Below are 22,439 nucleotides of genomic sequence, written 5' to 3' on the forward strand. Positions count from 1 at the left end.
GGGTTTCTCAGCTACCTTTGGAAGCTGTAAATCCATGGATTTGGTATGGTGTGTTGAGATAAGGAGACAGGAATTACGTGGTGGAGTAAACAAGTAGGTAACCTGAATGACTTAACTTTCACAGTCTTATCATGCTGTCTAAATGAACTAACTCAGTCAAATACTGACATTTTCAGAGGATGTTGGCCATACACCTCTTCCATACAGTCACTAGGGACCTGTTTGCTCCCTGGTTAGCATTGGCTACATTCTGCTCCTGCTAACATTGAAATCCCTCGTAAAAGGACCTGAAGCTTCTGCCACCATTATTTAAAATACCATCATGTAGGCTCTCTTGCTTTTGGAAGAACGGTCTTACTGATTTGGTGCTTAAAATGGTGATCTGTAACCTCTCCAGAGTGTAGCCCTGAAGCAATACTGCTGCTGAAGTTTGACCCGGTGCCTGTGGCTGGCTGTTCTGGTGGCCTGAAGCAGAGCTGGGCTCTACTGCCACATAAAGGCTGCGGCACGTACAGCAGCATCTGCTCCCGTGGCAGTTCCTAACGAGATACCCCATGGGTATCATGGGTATCACTGGGCAGATCCTCATGATCAGAAATTGTTTTCTTGATCACAGTGAATATCCCTCACATCTGCATTTCTCAGCCAGTCATGGCCTGCGGGGTTCAGAGAAAAACTCTCCTTCAGAGACCTTCAGCACCTGTTTTAACTCCTCTCCAGAGAACAAGTGTGTTATCCTCCCTCAACTGGGTGTTCAAGACATGGAGAAATGGAATGTCAGGTCCTTATCAACTTCATCTTTCCAAAGGGACACCCCTGTGGCCTTTAGATTGTGCCAGAACAAAAAGCTTCATTTCTCCATCCCAATGCTGAAAACCAGAGCACCTTCTCATGTGCCAGAACCTGGCTTTTACCGTTTCCACAGCTCCCGTCTGTCAGTAAAAAAAAAAGAAAAGGATGATGTAAGTACACAAAAAGTATGCACCAGTAAAAAAAAAAACCTAAAAAAATCAATATTTAGTGATAGGGAATGCAGTGTAATATGTTCAAATGCGCATGCATTTGTTGGGAATGAGCCAAGCGGCTCTTGGCTCTGTGACTTCTGCTGTAGAATTCTCCTCTGATGAGATGAGGATATGCCAGATGGGTTGGGCCAAGTTTATTAAGTCTCTTGTTTCTCATGAGGTCTCTAAGAGGCCTTGAAGATGACCAGTGTTCTGCACTGCCTGGAGCAAGTGTAATGCTTAAGAAAAATGAGACCAGTGAGCTCTAAAAACTGAGTTTTCCAGGTGTCAGAAATGATGTGGGAAGTAGCAGCATGAGTGAAATTGCACTGCCTGTATCTCTAAGGGTTCACGGTGTCCTAGAGGAAAGACCAGCAGATGAGAGCACATGTGCTACATGAGCTATGTGGACAGATTTTGAAAGGCACAGCAGTGGATGAGCATAGAGCTGGGAGCTGAGAAATGGAGTATTTTGAGAAATACCATCTGTGGGATCAGCATCTCTCAGCTGGTAGCATGGAGGAAGGGTACTACTGGTAAGGTGGCTCTGGTACGCAGACTCTCGGGAAGGAATACCTCCCTTCTCCCACTCACGCTTGTTGATTTTTTTCCCACACTTTTAACTTCTGAAGATGAGAAAGAAAAAATCAGTCTGGTACACCATTCTTGGAGGGCTGCCAACCCCTGCCCCAGAGATCCCGCCACTGCAGAGAACAGCTTGTTTTCCAAGCGCACTCAGCACTTCTTTTAAAAGACATCTTAATATGGGAGATTTTTTGAGATAACTGCCAAAACAAATGCATCCTCACTACAACTCTCCCAGCTCAAATTCCTGAGCCACCTTTCCCACACTGTGGTTCAACAGGGAAAAGACTGAACAGCTTATACCGAGCGTGAAATCATTAAACTTCAAAACAAATCATCCCAGGCTAGGTTTCAGGGGCATTTGAAATAAGGGAGCTAGCAATGAAAGAACGTTCCCTGTAGACCCAAATCCTAGAGCAGAAGTTGTCACCGGACCCTAGGTAGCTGAGCTGCTCTGCTCTAGCAGCTTCGGTACGTGCCTTACCATGTATTTGTTCTCATTTACCATGAGGTAAGTGTGTGTATGAACCGTAGCAAAGGTTGCTGACATTTTGCATGTTTACAGCTTACCTCATAGTGATTTTAAAATATATGGGTAGCTTATGTTTTGCATTTTTGAAAGGACATTCAAGATCTCATTCTGCAATCTTGCCAGAACTGACAAAAAAGAATTACACTATGAGAATATAAGAGTTGTAGTGCATGGTAGAGGAAAGGATGGAATGGGAAGATTTGAGGAATCATTTTTAATGAACCTTTATCATCTAACATTACTCCAGAGAACAAGGAGAAAGAAAAATATGATGAATATGCTATGTATCAAGATGGGACTGCATATATATATTAAGGTGGCTCGTCATAAAACAAAGAACTTATTAACCCTTCAGGTGAGTGAGGGATACTTGGAAACATTAATCTGAATTAATTAACCTGGCTGTAGACACATTTATTCAGAAATTAATTAATCTCCTATTTGATTTAGCTTACTTACAAACTTAATTTCAAGCTACAACTCAATCAGGACAAAAAATAGGTTGAAGAAAAACTTTTGCAAAGATGTAATTTATATGACCACATCCTTGCTTTTGACCCAGCAGAAAAAAATTTAAGGATAATTGCAGAACTCTTGAGGAAAATTACTCAAGGATCTCCAGAGAGAAACAAATAGAAAGTTGATTTACTTCAGATCGCATAATAAGGGGGCCTGAGATGAAGTCACTATGTGAAGCTGACTTCCAGATTGCATTACAAATGAGATAGATAATAAATAAATGGAGGGATGGAAATTATTAGTGGGAGGCCTGCATGTTGTTTTTTTATTTCACATATGAGTAGAGTTAATATAGTTTTAGAGTTTAGAGAAAAACAGTTTAAAATCAACTTTATTTTAATAGCTGAAGAATCCAAAGTAAAGCAGAAACGATGTCTTTCAGCAAAACTAGCAGTGGAGTCATAAAGAGTTCAGTCTTCTGTTTTGGTGTCCTGTTTCCATCACATAACCTCTGTGTTTCACAGCCTGCCCATACAGCTTTCCCAACTGCGTGTTCAGCTTTTACCTTCCTTCCACCCACAATTATGGATTATTGCCACTGCCATCCAAAGTCGGAGATGACAGCCATGCTTTTCTTCTTTAGAGTTAAGCTTTCTGACCACATGAGAACATACAAAGCTTCTAGCTTCTTCATGTGTGCACCAGGAGGTGGACAGAAGATGCCCGAGAGGTACTCAGCAGCGGCCGAATGATGGCACAGCACAGCCCTTTGCAGAGTGCACGGAGCAGAGTTTCCTGCACCAGTGGAGTTTGTTGGCTGCAGCATCCTAGAAGAGCCAGGCCTTTTTCGGTGACACATTCATGGGAGTGCAGATGTTTTCTAGAACACTCACTTTTCATTGTCAAAAATTGTGCAGGTCAACAAAGTTTGGCCCCGTATTCATGAAAAGTCAGCAGAACATTCCCCTGCATATCCATGTATCCCCAGTTCCCAGTAAAACCAGAGGCCCGGTATATACAGTTTAAACATCCCAAAGACTGAAACTTACACACTTAAATTGTTTTTTGAAATACAAGCAACAGTTTATTTCTGTTAGTAACTTCCACAGCCCTTGTATAAATGAGTGTAGTCTTAGAGCAGATGTTCTTGCATTCAGTCGAGTATTCACTGTGTTTGTTGTGAATGCCATATTTCAGAATTAATAGCACACCTGCTTGCAGCTGGAGAGAAATTAGGTGTCACACTGTTCAGGCTATGTGCTTTCCTATCTTAATACCCAGAGAGATTGTGAAAGTATTCTGAGAGTGCTTCATTATAGCATCACCCACAGCAAAGATCTGTTATTACATGGACTCACTTACTTTCACATTCCCAGGGGTGAGATGATTTTCCAAAGACTGATCTGTGTTGGATGAACACAGCAATTTTTATGAAATCACTTGCCCTGTATCTGCCTAAAAATAAGTCAGTGCTGTCTGCCCAGGACAATCAAAAGACAAAGCCTAACTGTAAACTGTTCTGATGATACTACATTTACCATGTCTCACCCTACTTAGTACGTCCTGATTGCATTTCCAATAGATGTAGCTACCAAATTATCTCTACTCAGAGTATTTACAGGCCACATATTAGGAAATGAATTCTCAGTATATCCTTCGTTTCCATGGTAGCTACAACAAAGGTCTGATTAAACTCATAAGAGATTTTCATGCTTTCAACTACTAGTTTCCTGTGAGGCAGCAATTGCCAACCTTTCCTCTGTATAATTACTTAGCATACTATTGCTATACTTAGCATTGCCTTATCTAGAATTTTCAGCCAAAATTCACCTTTGATAAGGGCTGGTTTGATAGTGCTGTTTTCCCTTGGTATCAGTTGCCTCCCTGTAATAACTCAGAAGCTGTTAGGATTCTTCTGTTGCACTATGTGTTGATGCAGCAATGACTGCCCTTGCTCCTATTGCCTCCTGCAAGCCGCCTCTCCGCCTGTCCTTCCAGCTGTTTTCCTTGATGCCACCCCAGATGCTGGCTTCCCTGAAACAGAGACTTATTTGTGGTTCTACTTACTTGTTAAATGTCTGACTTCAGGGCTGATCCTCTACTGCAATATAAATAAGACATAAATATGTATTACATGTACATAAATAACCTCTTATTAAAAATCATTTGGCATTCTCAACTCATTAGTGCAGAGCATCAACCTTCTTGATCTTAATAATCTGGCATTCTGCGAGCGAGCCAGTTGTGTTTGTGGACTATCCCATAAAAACCAACAATGCTAAACCTTCTCAGAGTCCTTGGGCCCATCCTGCTCCCAGTCGTATCAGCGTGTTACCAGGAATTGGCTACTAGAGCAAAGGAAGAAAGATTGTTTCCAAAGGCTAAATCAAAAAAAGACAAAAATAGCTCAGGGGAGAGAAATTACATGAGGCAAAAGGAACAAACAGATGAAATGGGTGAATTCAGATCACATCTAGGTATGCCTCCCAGCAGTTCTATTCTTCCAGGGGTAAGTAAGTCCCCTGAAGGGAGGGATGGAAGTACCGTTACTTCAGAACTGTAAAACCAGGCTGCAGAAGATGGAAGGGACTCTGATAGATAATTCTGCATCTGTACAGCAAAAATTTCTTAAACAGCTGGTGATGGGTATCAAGGCTTTATAACACTGGGAAACTGATGACTCAAGCAAAAACAACACACGTAATATATTTTTTCTGAAACATAGGTAGAAACAGACTTCTGCTATCTTGATTCTAGCAATGCACAACTCCTATCTACAGCAAGTCTAATTTCTTGTCTTAAAAAGAAACAGGGCTGCGTGATAAATTAGAATCACAGAATAGAATCATAGAATCACTGAGGTTGGAAAAGACCTCTAAGGTCATCGAGTCCAACCATCAACCCAACACCACCATGCCCACTAAACCATGTCCCTAAGCGCCTCATCTACACGTCTTTTAAATACGTCCAGGGATGGTGACTCAACCACTTCCCTGGGCAGCCTGGTCCAATGTTTAACCACTCTTTCAGTAAAGACTTTTTTCCTCATGTCCAATCTAAACCTCCCCTGGCGCAACTTGAGGCCATTTCCTCTCGTCCTATCGCTTGTTACTTGGGAGAAGAGACCGACCCCCACCTCGCTACAACCTCCTTTCAGGTAGTTGTAGAGAGCGATGAGGTCTCCCCTCAGCCTCCTTTTCTCCAGGCTAAACAACCCCAGTTCCCTCAGCCACTCCTCATAAGACTTGTTCTCCAGACCCCTCACCAGCTTTGTTGCCCTTCTCTGGACACGCTCCAGCACCTCAACGTCCTTCTTGTAGCGAGGGGCCCAAAACTGAACACAGTATTCGAGGTGCGGCCTCACCAGTGCCGAGTACAGGGGCACGATCACTTCCCTACTCCTGCTGGCCACACTATTTCTGATACAGGCCAGGATGCCATTGGCCTTCTTGGCCACCTGGGCACGCTGCCGGCTCATGTTCAGCCGGCTGTCAACCAACACCCCCAGGTCCTTTTCCGACAGGCAGCTTTCCAGCCACTCTTCCCCAAGCCTGTAGCGCTGCATGGGGTTGTTGTGGCCCAAGTGCAGGACCCGGCACTTGGCCTTGTTGAATCTCATACAGTTGGCCTTGGCCCATCGATCCAGCCTGTCCAGGTCCCTCTGCAGAGCCTTCCTACCCTCGAGCAGATCAACACTCCCGCCCAACTTGGTGTTGTCTGCAAACTTACTGAGGGTGCACTCGATCCCCTCATCCAGATCATCGATAAAGATATTGAACAAGACCGGCCCCAAAACTGAGCCCTGGGGAACACCGCTCATGACTGGCCGCCAACTGGATTGAACTCCATTCGTCGCAACTCTCTGGGCCCAGCTGTCCAGCCGTTTTTTTACCCAGCGCAGAGTACACCTGTCTAAGCCGTGAGCCGCCAGCTTCTCTAGGAGAATGCTGTGGGAGACAGTGTCAAAGGCCTTACTGAAGTCCAGGTAGACCACATCCACAGCCTTTCCCTCATCCACTAGGCGGGTCACCTGGTTATAGAAGGAGATCAGGTTGGTCAAGCAGGACCTGCCTCTCATGAATCCGTGCTGGCTGGGCCTGATCCCCTGGTTGTCCCGCTCATGCCTTGTGAGCACTCTCAAGATGAACCGCTCCATCATCTTCCCCGGCACCGAGGTCAGGCTGACAGGCCTGTAGTTCCCCGGATCCTCCTTCCAGCCCTTCTTGTAGATGGGCGTCACATTGGCAAGCCTCCAGTCGTCCGGGACCTCCCCCGTTAACCAGGACTGCTGATAAATGATGGAGAGTGGTTTGGTGAGCTCCTCCGCCAGCTCCCTCAGCACTCTCGGGTGGATCCCATCTGGCCCCATGGACTTGTGAGCGTCCAGGTGGCGTAGCAGGTCGTTGACTGCTTCCTCTTGGATTATGGGGGGTTTATCCTGCTCATCGTCCCTGTCTTCCAGCTCAGGGGGCTGAATACCCTGAGGATAACTAGTCTGACTATTAAAGACTGAGGCAAAGAAGGCATTGAGTACCTCAGCCTTTTCCTCATCCTCGGTGACAATGTTCCCCCCCCGCATCCAATAAAGGATGGAGATTCTCCTTGGCAGATTAGATGCAAGAGATTAGATTCTCTTGCATTAGATGCAAGAGAACTACTTGACACACAACTGCAAGACCTGATTTAAGTACAAAAGAAGATGCTGTGTTTCTTTTGTGTGCTGAAGCATTTTATGCAAGGGGTGCAAGGAACAGTTTTATCATGTGGAAATTTTTTATGTAGCTGATGCTTGCCATGGGAGGACTACCCTGTTTCGTGATCCATGCAGAACTAACACCCAGATCCCTGATCCGTGAGGAGGTATCACTTTGCTTACAGTATGTTGAATGTTTGACATGCCTATGGAGCAAATGCAGCTAATACTGAATAAAGGAAGCCGCTGAGGCATGTTAAACTCATATAGGAAAAAAAATTTAGCAACCTTTCCACATCAAGGAAGAATGCAACTGTAATTTGTTGAATAGGTTTTGTTTTTTAAAGAGCTAAGCAAAAAGGAGCAAACTCATTCTCCTGCTAAAAGCTGCAATAGTCTGTGGGAGGACTAGAAATAAGCAGCATATTTCAAATGTCTCAGTTACAGTTCAGAGCTTTCAAGGACACTGTATCTGGCCCAAGTAAGGAATGGGGCATCCCTGTTCATGGGGTGTAAGGGGAAGGGTGAGTCAGGATTATGCTCCATGCCAAAGGAGGATGCACACTCAGGAGAGTGCTCTTCTAGCAGCTGTAGAGAAACACGAGATACTGCAGCATGGCTCCATATGTGGACCAGGAAATGGCTGACCTTGTTCATCACAAAACAATTGCTTTCTTGATTCAGGAAAGGAAGGCTGATTTGCTTGTGGAGCTCATCTGAGCCTAGAAGGATCGTACATACTGCCTTCCCCAAAGTAAATAGCTAGGAGAGGACAGCTTGTCACAGAGGAAAGTCACCACTTGTTTTAAGCATGCATACGTTTGTGCAAGGAGGAGGGAAAGTATGTTGTACAGAAAAGACTTCAGTAAAAGTTCAGAAGAGACTTTTCTTACCCCAGAGCCAATACAAACCAGATGAAAAGAGTGACTGCGCTAAGCGCAGCACCTCCTGGGAAAGCTGGGCAATTCGTCCTGCTGGCGGAATGATGAATTTACCTCTATTTGCAATAGATGAGAGTTTCTGATTATGGAGCACAGTGGCCAAAGCCATGGGTCATCGCTCTGGGAGTCTGAGCTTATGGACCCTCATTTTCTATGCCAGTTTTAGTTTCTCTGCCCTTTGTTTTGAGGCCTCATCTCTTGTTTAATAGATTGTTAGCTCTTTGAAGGGAAACTTTCTCTCTACCATGTGCTTGTTTTTACAGTTCCACTTCCTTTGTATTTCACTTACTGACTTTGCTCCCAGAAGTATGCTTGCCCTCTCTATCCTGTGGTAGAAAGTAAAGGGAGAGAATAAACAAATAAAAATGCTTGAATGCAACAGAGAAAAGACTGGGGACAGAGCTGTTTTGTCTGAAGTTTGCTAAGTATTATCAGGCAGCCTATAAGAAAAACGTGTCAGGTTGAATACTGAACACTAGGTTGATTGCAACAGCACAAGTTAAGCAATTAGCTTTCCCAAGCGTGTTGCTTTACTCTTTCCCATTTATTGATTCCTTGAGTACAAACTCACAAATTGGATTCAACATATGGTTGGCCGACCTAAAACAGCAGAGGATAATAGCAGATAAGGAACTGCACATTGGTTCCTACTACTGTAGATAGAGGTGGTGATATTTTACTCTATGCTCTCGATTTTCCTTTGAGACTTCCTTGTGGAAAAGTCAGGTGGGAAGAGTATAAAGATTTTGTTACCTATAGGAGTTCTTTGAAGGGTCAGGACCTGGAGTCATTTTATCAGCTGTAACAGTGTAGTTAGAATGTCACAGACTTCTACATGAAAGAACATTTCACCTAAAAGCATTTTCTTTCCACTTAGACCCGGAACTTTTTCAGAAAGCTTGAGTGCAACTACATCAAGGTATATCTGTGTTTGAAACTCTATGAGAAGTTTATAGTAGGTGAGAAATTGTAGCATGCCACACTATGAGGAAAGAGGGGAGACGTGGGGGTTTTGTTGATTTTTTTAATTTTTTTTTTAAATGAAAGCTCCTAACTGTGTGGTGTTTCTGGACAAAATCTTCATACTTGAACAATTTTTTTCAGGAAAATTTAACAAGAAATCTGTGTTTTAAAGCAATGCTCAATCACAATATGATGAATTCAGTTAGCCTGAGTGTGCCAGGGTAGGTTGAGAAGACAGTTCAGACACTTTTGTCAGACCTGCAAGACAAGGGGCATCACCCTGTCAGAGACGGTTTGAAATTCTAATGTGATGTTCTCTGCTGATGCTCTGTGTGATATGTGGAGAATACAAACTGCTTTGTGCTGATGGGATTCAGGGGGATAAGTAGTTTCCTGTCCCGAGGGAACTTGGATATGTCGTCTTACCCTCGTTATACTTTGTCCCAGTGTGTATCACAAATGTGGTTTCCTTCCTTTAAGGGAACAAGGAGCTTCCAATTACTATTGTATAAATCCCTGTTATAAGTCTCCTTGTATTTTTTCAGTAGCTGCTGGGGACAGATTGTGGGCAAGCAGTGGGAGAGAATGGGTCACATACAATATGATGGACGGCATAGCCCATCTTTCACCAAGATAAAGGCAAAGAGCTACCACACTCTTGGTCAAATTGATGAGAAGCAAATCACCAGGTTCACCCTTTGGTGAGGAATGTATGTTTCAGTTTAGGTTTAAATCCATGCTTCATAAAACTACAAAAAGAGATTATTAGTTGTATTTTGGTTAACATTCTTTGTGAGACATCAGCAAAGTTGGCTTATAGGTCAGAAAAGCAAAGCTAAAACCTAGAGAAAAGTAAAGCATGTGTATGGAAAGTGCATACTTGAAGCTGATATTTGGTGGGAACAAACCTACTTACTGTTTCTGTCTTGCTGTGATTACAGGATAGATGTAACCTGTGAATTGTTCTCAAGTGTAGCTCTTAAGTATCAGTCTGGCTTTCCCTCACCTCTCTGATTTCTCAATACTTTGGGACTTAGTCTCTAGGTATGAATGGCTTGAATGCTGTTCATTAGCTTAACAAGTCCAACTCTGTACAAGACTGTCAAAATAGGTTGAAGAGCATCTTCAGAACCCATCAATAGGCTTTCATTCGAAAAGAAGACCATACAAACTATATAGGCTGTTATTCATTCTTTACCTAATCCTTAGCCTTTCTTTATATTCTTAGAGACGCTTTGTTTAGCCACGAGTTTTATTCCTGGGAGAGAACATTGTGAAAAGATTTTTCATCCAAGCTTGACTGTTTCTGCTGCCTTTTTTTCCTCTCGCCTAAAAGCCTGTAAGCTCTTGCTGATAGTCCCTGGACCATCTCTGGACTGTCTGTCCTCAGCCTTTTCTAGACATGTGTCCTGTTTTTATTGGTAGCCTCCATACTCTGAGTAATGCCTTCAGATTAGTTGACCTTGCAGGCTGGGCTGGGAGCAGGTGTGCGTGTTCCTTCTCTCCAGTCAGCTTCCCTCTTGTTTATTCAGAGTTTCTTATCTTTTCCATTGTTTTTTCTTTCCTGTGGGGTTTGGGTTTGGTTTTTTTTTTAGTAATCTATAGTTTGGTTTATTCCACAGTAACCCATTACAAATAAATATATCAGGCATGTGCTTTATTAAGAAAACAATTCAATTCCTGGACTCCTGTGGACTCATTTGAAAATCAAAACCCTGCAGAGTGTTTTTTAATTAAACTGATGAGTTTACCTTCTTACATCAAAAAAGCATCCAAAAAGAAATCAAGGAATTTGCAAGTTATGATACAGTGTCCAGCTGTCACTAAGCATTTTAATAATGATTTTCTGTCAACTGTCCTCCTTTAAAAAACTTCTGAAGAATTTGAGTTGCACCTCATCTCCCTCCTAATACTTACAGTAAAAAACAATCCTAAATACAATGATATACAAATAATTCTTCCTTTCTTGATCAGCAAAATTTATTCTTTTCCAAAAATTGCTGTAGAATTTTGGGGTTTTTTTAAAAGGGAAAGCTCATTTTTTACTGCTTGATATCTAGTTGCTATCCTTTGAAGGAAACCCAAGAATTTTCCCTGTTTGATGGATAAGAAACGCAAACTATTAGTGAGCATGTTCAGTCCTGTATACGTTATTGGCATTGGTGTGGAGTGAGCAGGTAGGAATTTATCTTGGGGACATGCTGTTAGGTAAAGACCCACATTGTTTATTTTCTTAGCCTGATACTTTTCACATAAACTTTTCATCAGGTTTTAATTATAAGAAAGACCTTAAACCTTCTACTTTAAAATAATGACTTGACAGGAGAGAAATTGTTTTCTGGTTTGATGTTAGCATTGCAATCTTCTTCCATTTTGGTCCATCAGCCGCACGGCTCTTTTATCTTTTGAATATGCTTTTCCAGCTTTGCTGTTTGCTTTTCTTGCTTTGCTTTCGCTGACGTTCTCATCCTCTTCATGATTTAAAACAAAAGCAACAAACAACTCACAGCAGCAGATGATAACATTCTTTTTCTTAGACTTACTCTTCCCTGCAATCTTTCCACTGAGAGGTGCTTAAACCCTGGCAGAAGATAGGGAACACTATTATTAAAAATGAGACATAGCGGCTTATCAGCAGAGTGTATCATCTAATGCTTCTAGTCATCCTTCCCAGTTGTTACTTAAAACAAGTTACTTATACTGATGTGATCCAACCAACAGCTCTTTAAATAAAGATATATATACTCTTCTCTTTCCTGTTGCTTTTCTTGGGGAACATTGCCTGTTCAGAGCTGCCACCACATCAACACAGGAGTAGGAAACAGGCTGTGTGCTGCCAAACCAGCCTACAAGGGTGGTCTTCAGACAGATTCAGCAGCAGCAGAAGTGGGATCACTCTGGATTAAACCTGCTTCACTATGCTCCTACTTCACAAGTGAGAACAGCTAAACAGTGCACACAACTTGCTTCATTTTCTACAGCTGACTAACGGCGACTGGTTAAAAGGCAACGTCTAACGTGCTTCCAGTTGTGTGCCAGATGGTCACTGTGTGGCAGCTTCTTTAACCATAAGTGACTTTTGTTGGCTGCCATGTGTTTTGCATATAGTCTCCTCATGTACATCTTCTCCCAAAACCATAGAAGTACGCAGGCAAACAGTGCAAGGTAGTAAACTAAAGGCAGACTTACCTCAATGTATAGTTATGGTGGTAATTAAAAGATTTGCACAAAACAAAGTAATTAAACAAAACGTCGCTAGTGTCTTTTAGAGATGATAAATGGCCTTTTTCAGACTTGGGGAGGCAGACAGCTATATATACACCTGAAAGGTAGAGAAGCTCTTCACTGGGAATGTCCCCATGGAGAAGGGATCTGTTGGATGCTTTGGAGTGGGCTGGTGTGAGCTCTGTGTAGCACATGCCTGTGAAGCACAAGGCCTGCCCTCATTCCACCTCAGGTAGTACTTAGTTTTCTGTGAATAAAGCCAAGTGAAGGAGGCAGGAGGTGGATTTGGGAATGGGGGACCTGCTGCCATTTCTGTTGTGACATTTCACGTAGTTCTTACCTTTCAAGCAAATGTTCCTGTTCACTTAGTCCGTGTGACTTTTGTGTAAATTGGAAACCTCATTCATTTAAAAAATGGGCAATGTTAATACACCACGCTTTCACTGAAAACAGTAATGGTTGCTGAAGTAACCGCTCTTGGTGAAACAGAAGTTTGCTCTGGGGAAGCGGAGTTCCTACTCTTCAAATACTGCAACACCGTTCTGGGAATATCATACAGCTCAAAGGGCTTGTTTGTTGGTGTGGCACTTTAAACTATAGCTGCTTTTTCTACAGTGAGGAGAACTCACGCAGTCCCTCTGAGATCCCGTGTGTTCCTGGCCTTTCATCATTTGATACGTGTTGTCAGCCTAGCTGGCATACAAACGAACCTGTGCGCAGGTGCACTGAATGCACAAACAAACAGCTCGTTTCTGTCTGAACGCTAGCTTGCCGTCTCTCTTTCCTTCCAGATGTCCACACAGAAGCAGTTCAGGCAGCCCTTGCTAAACATAAAGAAAGGAAAATGGCAGTCCCCATGCCCTCAAAACGACGTTCATTGGTGGTCCAAACATCAATGGATGCCTACACACCTCCAGGTGAGCATCTCTGTGTATTTTATGAGAATTTAAAAAATGGTTCTTTGTGCTGCTATGAACTAATCATCTGCCTGCATAGATAGTAATGGAAATGTCATTTGAAGCACACTGAGCATAACACTGAGGTATGTTTGAAGAGGAGAAGGTGAACTGAATGGTTGGAAAGTCAGCTGGGGCAGTTCGCATGATTGCTTTGCCCTTGGTGGTACCTCAGCTCGCATTGGTCCTTTTGGTCTTATGAAGACCTAGCTATGGCCAGCTTGTCATATTTTCCGTGACTCAAAGTTCCTTTCAAGTTTCTAGTTTATTCCCTAACACTATAATGGAACATTTTCTTTATGATTAGTCGTACCATTCCTTTTCAACTTTATCTGCTCTTTTACCTACTAGACTGTGAAAATACCCCACATCTCATGCATTCTCATACTCGCTGAATCCAGCTGGGACTCCATTTCTCACTGAGGGGTGGGCTTTCTACAATTGGAAAAGTTTTTTCACAGACTTTGTGGAGTGAGCTTGGGAAAGTATTTTGGGTATTCTGTACTGTTAATACATGGTTGGAGATCTTCAGAAGATTCTCAAGCCACATTATAAAGGAAGACTCTTTTATTATCCTTATCTTTCTACAATAATACACACACCATGGCCTTAGAGCAGGAAAGCTCTCTCAGTGCACAGTTAGCAATTGACTTCATTTCAGGGCTTTCAGTATTACAGACTTTTCTTACTATGTTTGCCTACCTTCATGAGTTTTTCTTAATGGCAGTTATCTTTAGATTTGTAATATGAACACACCTTATTTCTATTAAGAAAACCCAAAAGCACTGCAAGTTAACAGGCTGTTTTTAATTACTAGATACTTCTTCTGGTTCAGAAGATGAAGGCTCCGTACAGGGCGACTCCCAGGGAACTCCCACCTCAAGTCAGGGGAGTATAAACATGGAACATTGGATCAGTCAAGCGATCCACGGCTCTACCACGTCAACCACTTCCTCCTCCTCGACACAAAGTGGAGGCAGTGGTGCTGCACACAGACTAGCTGATGTTATGGCTCAAACACATATAGGTTAGTATACGGGCATTTTGAGTATGTCCAGTTTAACATGAATTTTGTCTCTCACATTCAGCTGATGCTGCTATATGAAGTCTTATAAAAGTCTTTCCTGTGCTTTTTCTTCTTTCCTTTTTTCTATTTACATATATTATATGGAGAGATAGTCCTGTGTTCTTATTTTGTGAGAAAATAAAAAAAAAAGTAGCAATTTAGATTTGGGGGTAAACATGTTGTGGCAAATGGGGTCTAGCTGTTGGCTTCCAAGTATCTTAAAATGTGCAGTTGCATGACTTCCATTACTTAGCACTAAAAAAGAGCTCTGTAGGATCCATCAGTAAGGAAAATCAGTGCATGCAGCATTAGCGATTGCTTGCACATGAGTTTCCCCTACTGCTGCACCACTGTAATTACATAGTTTGAGTGATTTTTGATAATTCTGTTAACAGGAGGTCCTCTTAAACATAGTTTTTTCTGCCCTTAATTGAATCTAGAATACTTGGGCTGGGATATCTAGCTATTATAGTCCTTGGGAAAGTCTATTATATACCTTCAGAGAAGAGATCTGTTGTTATTAGTAGTAGTAGCTTGTTTATATCCTTTGGAGAGATTCTAGGAAGTCAAAGCTTTCTTTCCATTAGGGCTAAGCTTCACAGACATTAATTATTTCTGAATATTGTACTGTTGACATTAGTCTTCATTAAAATGAGGCAGCTATTCAATTAGGCACGTGGAAAGCAAGGCTTGTTTTCCCTTCATTCTCCAGTAACTGCTGTTTATCATACGAGGCATCTGCTTTGGGTGCATTCTTGCTGGGGCTGTGTATTTTGGGTTGTCTCACTGAAAATCTGTTGGAATCTATATTGGAACAGATAAAGCAACCTTGCTACTGTTCTACTACACATATGAACTGCAATTTTGTGTGGCTGTTCCTCAACTGATCATTCCTTTTCAAGTATATGTAATGAGATACGTGAAAGCATCTTAAATGTTCCTGATTTTATGTGCCAGAACAGTAGTCAGTATCCCTTTTTTTTTTTGCTCTGAGTATAGCTTGGTGTAACACCTGTATTTTCAGATAAGTAATCCTCTCACCATGGTCTGGAATTGCTGAATTGCAGTCAGGGGAAGAATTTCTATTGTATTCTTAAATTCATGCTAAATTAATAGCTCAGAACCTTGTTTTAGAAACACATACACTTCTGAACACATTAATCATTGCATTTGGTTATTTTCTGTGACTTCATCTTGAAATGCTAGAGGAAATTATAGCATAGAGAATTAAATTTATCCAAACTCTAAAAGGTTGCATTACTCACACACCAAGTCTTAATGTGTCTTTAAATATAGCTTCTTTATAATGTGACATTTCAGTAATTTTAAATCTGGCACAGTAAGTCTTCTTTTATAATCACTGAGTTTGTGGTAAATAATACAGCATTTATAGAGCTAAATTAAGATGGCAGTATTCTGCAGAAGAGGAAAAATACTACTTCTTTTACTTGTTTTATTTTGCCTTGTTGTTGACTGGAAAGATCTCTCCTTTGAAGGAAACAGTTAGGCTTACCTCAGCGTATCCATATTTTTATTCATTCTGACAATAAGATACCTTAAATTGCAACTCTAGTTGAACAGTAGTTGTGATGTAGTGATGTAAAGGTCATTTGGATACAAAATATGAGTGATATCTGCTAACAGATTGAGACTGTGATCTTAAGGTTACCATCAGTCGTAGTTGCTAAGATCACTGCAAATGTAAGAGAAGCTGCACAGATGATAACTATAAGATGTATTTCTTCATGGGTGAGCTGCTTTCTGTAAGAATTTGAAATTAAATGGCTCTTTTGTTTCTTTTCAATCCGAGGAGGTGGATTTTGCATTTAAATGTATTCTAAGAGGTAAAAGATTTGAAGTATTCCCACAAATAGCCTTGCTCTTTCAGAGGCAGTGTGCCAGTGATCGTAGATGAATAATCGTCTTTGGTAGGAGAGGAGGTGAGAGGGAAGAATAATCCTGTTCTCTGAAGCTCCTCAGCTACTGGAGACAATTTGTTCTTGATCACAAAGAACATATATTCCCATGGCTTGATGTTTGTTTCGTCCAGGGAGTTGGTCTCCACAGACAGATCAGCCTGGAAGACAGAAATCATCTGTAAATATATAAGGACATACTGCCATACTCTGAAGATGCCAGTTTTGATAAACACAAATTTAAGGGGCAACAGGAAAGACCTTTAATGATAACCAAAAAAAAGCCCTCCATTCTGATATCCACTAGGATTTGACCTCCAGAGCGCAACACAGAATCAAAGGGAGATTTTTCCAGTTTAAGTACTGTAATGCGGTCCTGAGAAGGGATTTGATAAAAAGCTTTGGCTATAATATAATCAGAGTTCAGCTTTGTGGATCATTTAGATAATTTGCATAAGCTATTATATGCTTTTAATGTTATACTGTTCATTTAATTTGGCTGCTGCTGCTGCTCTACTATGGCCAAAGTTTAGGATAGATATCCTTTGAATATTCTCAGCTTTAAGACACTCAGATGTCTGTACTAAGCTACAGACAGAATCTCTAGTTTGGCATAGGTATCGCAATTGTGTTGGGTAATTCTTGAACTTCGAGGTCAAACCAGTGAAATCTGTAAAAAATATCTAATGTTCTGACCCATCTTTGGGTCAGTACTGTATATATTTCTAAGGTCTTCAAGCTTTCATTTGTCTGTATTATGTTTTTTGGATCTATACATGTATAAAAATAGGAGAGAAACATGTATAAAAAGGAGAGAAAGCACATCCCAAAGCTCAGAAAGTTCATGTAATGAAAATCACACAGTGCTTACCTATGATTGTAAATTTATATAAAGAGTTAAACATCTCACTACAAAATTTTGATCCCGTAGGTGCATTTAACGTTTCTTTTATATGCTTCAAATATGTTTCTGTTTGAAAATCAAAATTAAAGGCTACATAGATTTCTAATAAAGTAAATGTAAAAATATGTGCCATAAGGCATGACTCATAGTTCTCTGACAACCTTAAAATTCTTATGTGTTCTGAGGGGGAATATTAACTTACAATACAGGAGACTAGTTTAAAATACTCTCTGTCACCTGGACATCAATACAGGAGAAACCCAGCTGATGGAAAAAGCCACAGGTCTGACTCTGGATTTCCCTTCCCTGACAACCAGAAGAGCCAGCTTGTTTGGGAGAAAAAGCTACATTTTCTTCAAGTATAGTATTGCAGGGATGCTTTTTGAGTTCCCGAAGACTTTTCAAATACCCGGTGCTTATGTGTGCTTCCAAACTTCCACTGGAAAGTATTCCTCCACCTCTTTGCTTCTCCTCAAACGTGGGGCTCTGTCAGTGCACATGCTCTATCCCTATGTGAATGTGCTCTGCATTGTTGGTTCTTTCCGATTTTCATGAAATGGTGTAAATTATATCGCTCCAGTGGCAGAAAGGAAGAAAGCCTTAACTGGAAACAGCTGTTCTGTCTGTGATCTTCTAATGCAAGAATATTGGAAGAGATGGGAAGAGGAGGTGATGCAAATATGTATGTTTGATGGAGGAAATGCTTTGAAGTCATGCAGCTGTCACAGTTTCTACTTTTTAGTCAACAGATGTGTCAGGATCATTATTCTTAACTAAACCTCAAACAGTGCTTCAAGTTACCTGAAGACCAAGCAGCTCTATACAGATTGTGTCCATAGTCTAAGCCTGGATTGACTGTTCTATACAAAAAAGGGTACATTTCACATAACATAATAATTACCTTTTTCTTTAGAAGTCATTCAGACCAAATTTTTGTCTGTATGACTTTCATTTCTCCAAGCCTGACTCTGAGAAGGGAACTGACTGAGGATTTGTAAATCTAATGGATGAAACCTACAGCTGTAGATATTGCCATGGTAAGACATCTGTTAAGCAGATACTATAAAGGAACACGGCAAGACAAACCTTAATGGTCCTCTTCTGCTAAATAAGGGTTCTTCTTAATGGAAATTTAAATAGCAGATGGGCAGCCAGGGTGCTAAAAACCTGCTCTTTGGCCAGCCAGTGGTGGCCACCTTGGGAAGAGAGTTTCTTTTAGGTAGTTTCAAGTGCCAGTGCTGCTTGTTCAAAAGGAAACCCTTTTACAAAAGAGCAAGAAGCTTCTTTCTCATGTTATTTCACCCTACTCGGCACCACGTGTTACGAAGAAGTATTTGGTTTCAAGTATATAGATCTGAAGGGAGAGCATCTCTGCTCTGTGGTGCTTTGGATCATGTATCTTCTCTCCCACGCATTAAAAAAAAAAAAATTCATCTCAGTGCTAAAACCTGAAAGTAGATACTTTAACTCCAATTCAGTTTGCCTTGTAAAGTCTGAAAGATGGAAATACTTCACTGGAAAGGTGTAAACAATTATAGCTAACTTTAAAAAGACTTTCTCACATTACTAATAGCTGACTAAGTACAATTATTTTCTTAGTCATGATCTTCTCTCCTATTAGCGTAGCAAAACTGCATTATAAGTAAAAGATAAAAAGATAAACATCAGCATTTTTTAATTGACTTAGTTATCAGGTAATTCAATCATGATCTATAAAAGGCTCTTGCCACTTAGGAAGAAAGGGCAAAAATTGTGCTGAGTCCAAAATAGTTGATAATGACATCTAAAATGAAGACATTATTCAAACTATTACCGGCATAAGCTTCATTGTCCAAGCTGTTATACTTCAGTTGGTCACTTACAGCACAATATAAGGTGTTTGTTTCAGTAAAATTATAACAATGGATGTGATCAGACTCAAAAGGCTCAACTGGACATGTGTAGGATGCAAGATGTTTTTGAGTCACACGATAAAAGCCATCTCATGTTGTCCTCAACCAGATACTGTGGTTGAGTGATAAGGTTGAGTCCTTATGATGTTCATGAATAAAAACATTAAATAACAACTACAGACATTAATATAATGTCTTCATTCTTCATGATGATTGTCCATCAAATGCTACCTTCAAATGAGAAGTATGCAAAATAGACATCTAATCTAACATCCTGTTACTGTATGTGTAGCCATAAAAATTAGTTATCTGTGTTGATGGTGCATGACTGTGGGATTGAATGCACAAGAATTACAAAGTTCAAGACTCATGAAAATGCTTTATAATTACATTTGAGGTGAAATTTACTGTAGAAGTTGGTGTTACAGTAGACTTACGGCACCATAATGCTTATAGGACAGATTTAATAAAAAGCACATCTTGAAAATAGTGTTGGAACAAGATGAAGTTTTTGCAGAATTTTTTCATTTTTAAAGACTCTTACCCTATTGTAAAATGGAGTGCATTTCTCTTCACTTCAACGGCAGCAGAATGAAGACCTGCCTTCTTTTGTATCTCAGAGGCTGCTGGGGTTCATCTATGTCAATCGAGAGAGAAGTTGTTATTTGCTTATGGTATTTATCTCCATCTACTGTAATGCTGATAAAAACCTGGAAAAAAATTATGAGACAACCCACAAAAATAGTACAAATACGTAAGTAATACAGACTCAGACTTGAAAACATGGGAAAACAAACTGCGGTAGCATGCTGAGTTACCAGGCTATGAAAGAGAAAGATTAGCTCTGTGGAATTGTTTAGCAGGGCTGGCATGAGTCAGACCAAATTGTGTTTGCCTTCTGGAAGGCAAGTCTTTGTTATGCGGAAGAATTGAAATAACTCTGTCTAAAAATAGTAGACAAGCAAGTGTCCATGCAGAATGCAAAGCTCATGTTTCTTTACGTTTTATTTCTTTCCCCTGGATTCCAACCCTGCTATGATTGATTTTTTTTCCTAATATACAAACAAATTCCTTTCTTAACTAAAATTGGCGTATTCAAAATACAGAGGTTATAAAAGGAATATGCATTGGCACTTGCAAGTGATTGACGATATGCTGTATTCTTTTTATTTAGAAAAAATGATGCAATAATCTATCAGAAGTATATTTGTCTGGGTCTTTTCTTTTTGAGGCTGTTCACAAGCTTTAACTTAGTATAAAATTAAATGTCAGTGGAGAACCTACAACCTAGTTGTATCATTTTTTTAGCCTATTGCTTATATGATTGCAGATATACAGCCCCTGTTTTAATCAGTGGAAACTTTATTTATTAAAATCATGCTGTCCATTATAGTTGTATACATTCATTTTGTGCATTAACTTTAATGCCTGTTCAGATGTGGGGAAAAAAATAAAATGGTATCCTTTCCTCTCCCCTTTGCTTTTCTGCCCTTCAACACTAGAGGTACACGGTTAAACCTTTTAACTTACTTTTCACAGAAAATCATTCTGCCCCTCCAGATGTTACCACTTACACCTCAGAACACTCAATACAAGTAGAAAGACCACAAGGATCAACGGCGCGGGTGGCACCAAAGTATGGAAACGCTGAACTTATGGAGACTGGTGATGGTATGTCACAAAGCAAATCTGTTTGGTTTTTTGAGTATTGTAACCCGTTTAGTGGTTACTGTATGTATCTGCTCTTTGTTTCTTCTGGACACTTTTCACTTATAAACACATATAAAGTTGCAGCATCTTTACAGTCCTAAAATAAACTGGTATAAATGAAGCTGACATAGAGAAATATTTCTTAATCAGCAGAGCTGATTCCCTGTAGAAATTGTTTGGCAAAAGAAAGCAGTGAATCTCTTCAGATCTGCTTTTATCATGCTGCCTGGTTACAGCCAGTCTGTTTTTTAAATGGCAAAGAAAGTGACATGCTAGGGTGGCTACATCTTGAAAAGTGACGTGTTTGAAGTTTTATTTTCTGAGGTTTTGTTTTTTTTTTTGAAAAACAGTTATTTGTAAAACCTTTCTTATTTACTGCTCCTCTTTTCTAAAACTTATTAAACAATATTTCAGCAAGGTGTGGAATTGTTGACCAAGTGTATCACATCTAAACTTAGCAGCTTCAGCTCTAAAAACCACTTGGTAAAAGTTTTGGAGCCAACCTTATGGAAGGGTAGGAAGTTGAAATTCCTGCAATGCAGTGACAGAAAGCTATTAGTTCAGGAACAGATGACATGAACATTGCAGAGGCTTTGCACTCGACTAGGGAAAAGGAAGGGGGAGGTGATTGATGGGATTATATTATAAAAGTGCCCCTTGCCCCATGCTCCTGTTCAGAATTGTGTTTTTTAAAGTGCTGTATGGGCAAGCACGCTTCCTTTGGAGATTGCTGGCTGGTGGGATTGGCTGTAGGGATGTTCAGAGAATACAGGGTCATGCTGAAGTGATACAAAGATGTGAACCATGTTTAAGATGGATACTGGACAGATGTCCACTACAGTGTAAAGAGCAACCCAGCATAAATGATGGGGCAGAGCCTATGACCCACACTCCTTGCTGACCTGTGGTCTAGTCAGACAATGTTGGTATGACCAGTGATCATGGGGAGAGCCAATGCCTGTCTTCTCACTGACCATTGCCAATGCCACCTAGAAGAGTTCTCTAAGGTTACTGACATTTGCTGTAGGGAGGGTTTTTCCACTGTGCTTCTCTCCCTCAGTCTATGTGCTGTTTCCCCTCTAATTTTGCAAGCTCACTCTGACATTGTTGTATTGTTTTTATTTAAACTAGGCGTCATTGTTCCTTTTTGCTGAAATGATCTTAATGTCTTAATGTTGAACACTTGAGTCACGGTATAGCATGAAACTGTAGTTGTGGCGGCCTTGCAGTCCTAGACTTTTTCTTACCCCACTTAACGTCTGGTGGCATTCAGCATAGCAGTCGACTGATGTCTCCATTGATCCCTGTCCTGCAGGAGTACCAGTGAGCAGCAGAGTGTCAGCAAAGATTCAGCAGCTGGTCAATACACTAAAACGGCCCAAACGACCACCATTACGAGAGTTCTTTGTAGATGACTTTGAGGAATTGTTAGAAGGTAAAATGACTGTTTTTCAAAAGGTTTGGGGATCTCTTATTAAAACTCTGTAAAATGTTTGTCTCGCACATTGACTTTCTAGAAAGCTAAGTAAGCCCTCCCTGTACTGGCAAGTACCAAAAAGCATCGGTATTTAGTGAATCTGCTTGTAGTGAGCT

The 22,439-nt window shown here is 40.8% G+C and overlaps 1 protein-coding gene across 6 annotated transcripts in view; it reads left to right on the top strand.

Annotated features, from left to right (window-relative positions):
* Positions 1 to 22,439, top strand: part of DIP2C (disco interacting protein 2 homolog C) — a 333,508-nt gene that overhangs the window by 195,102 nt on the left and 115,967 nt on the right. For 4 of the 6 annotated variants that reach the window (XM_076331894.1, XM_076331896.1, XM_076331899.1 and 1 more), the window contains 4 exons: positions 13,194 to 13,319; positions 14,176 to 14,385; positions 20,676 to 20,807; positions 22,162 to 22,281. In XM_076331894.1, coding sequence (XP_076188009.1) covers positions 13,194 to 13,319; positions 14,176 to 14,385; positions 20,676 to 20,807; positions 22,162 to 22,281 — 588 coding nt within the window. The remainder of the gene's footprint in view (positions 1 to 13,193; positions 13,320 to 14,175; positions 14,386 to 20,675; positions 20,808 to 22,161; positions 22,282 to 22,439) is intronic. The other 2 variants (XM_076331895.1, XM_076331898.1) reach the window with 2 other exon arrangements.

This window comes from Aptenodytes patagonicus, chromosome 2, assembly GCF_965638725.1.
Source record: "Aptenodytes patagonicus chromosome 2, bAptPat1.pri.cur, whole genome shotgun sequence".
Taxonomy (NCBI): Eukaryota; Metazoa; Chordata; class Aves; order Sphenisciformes; family Spheniscidae; genus Aptenodytes; species Aptenodytes patagonicus.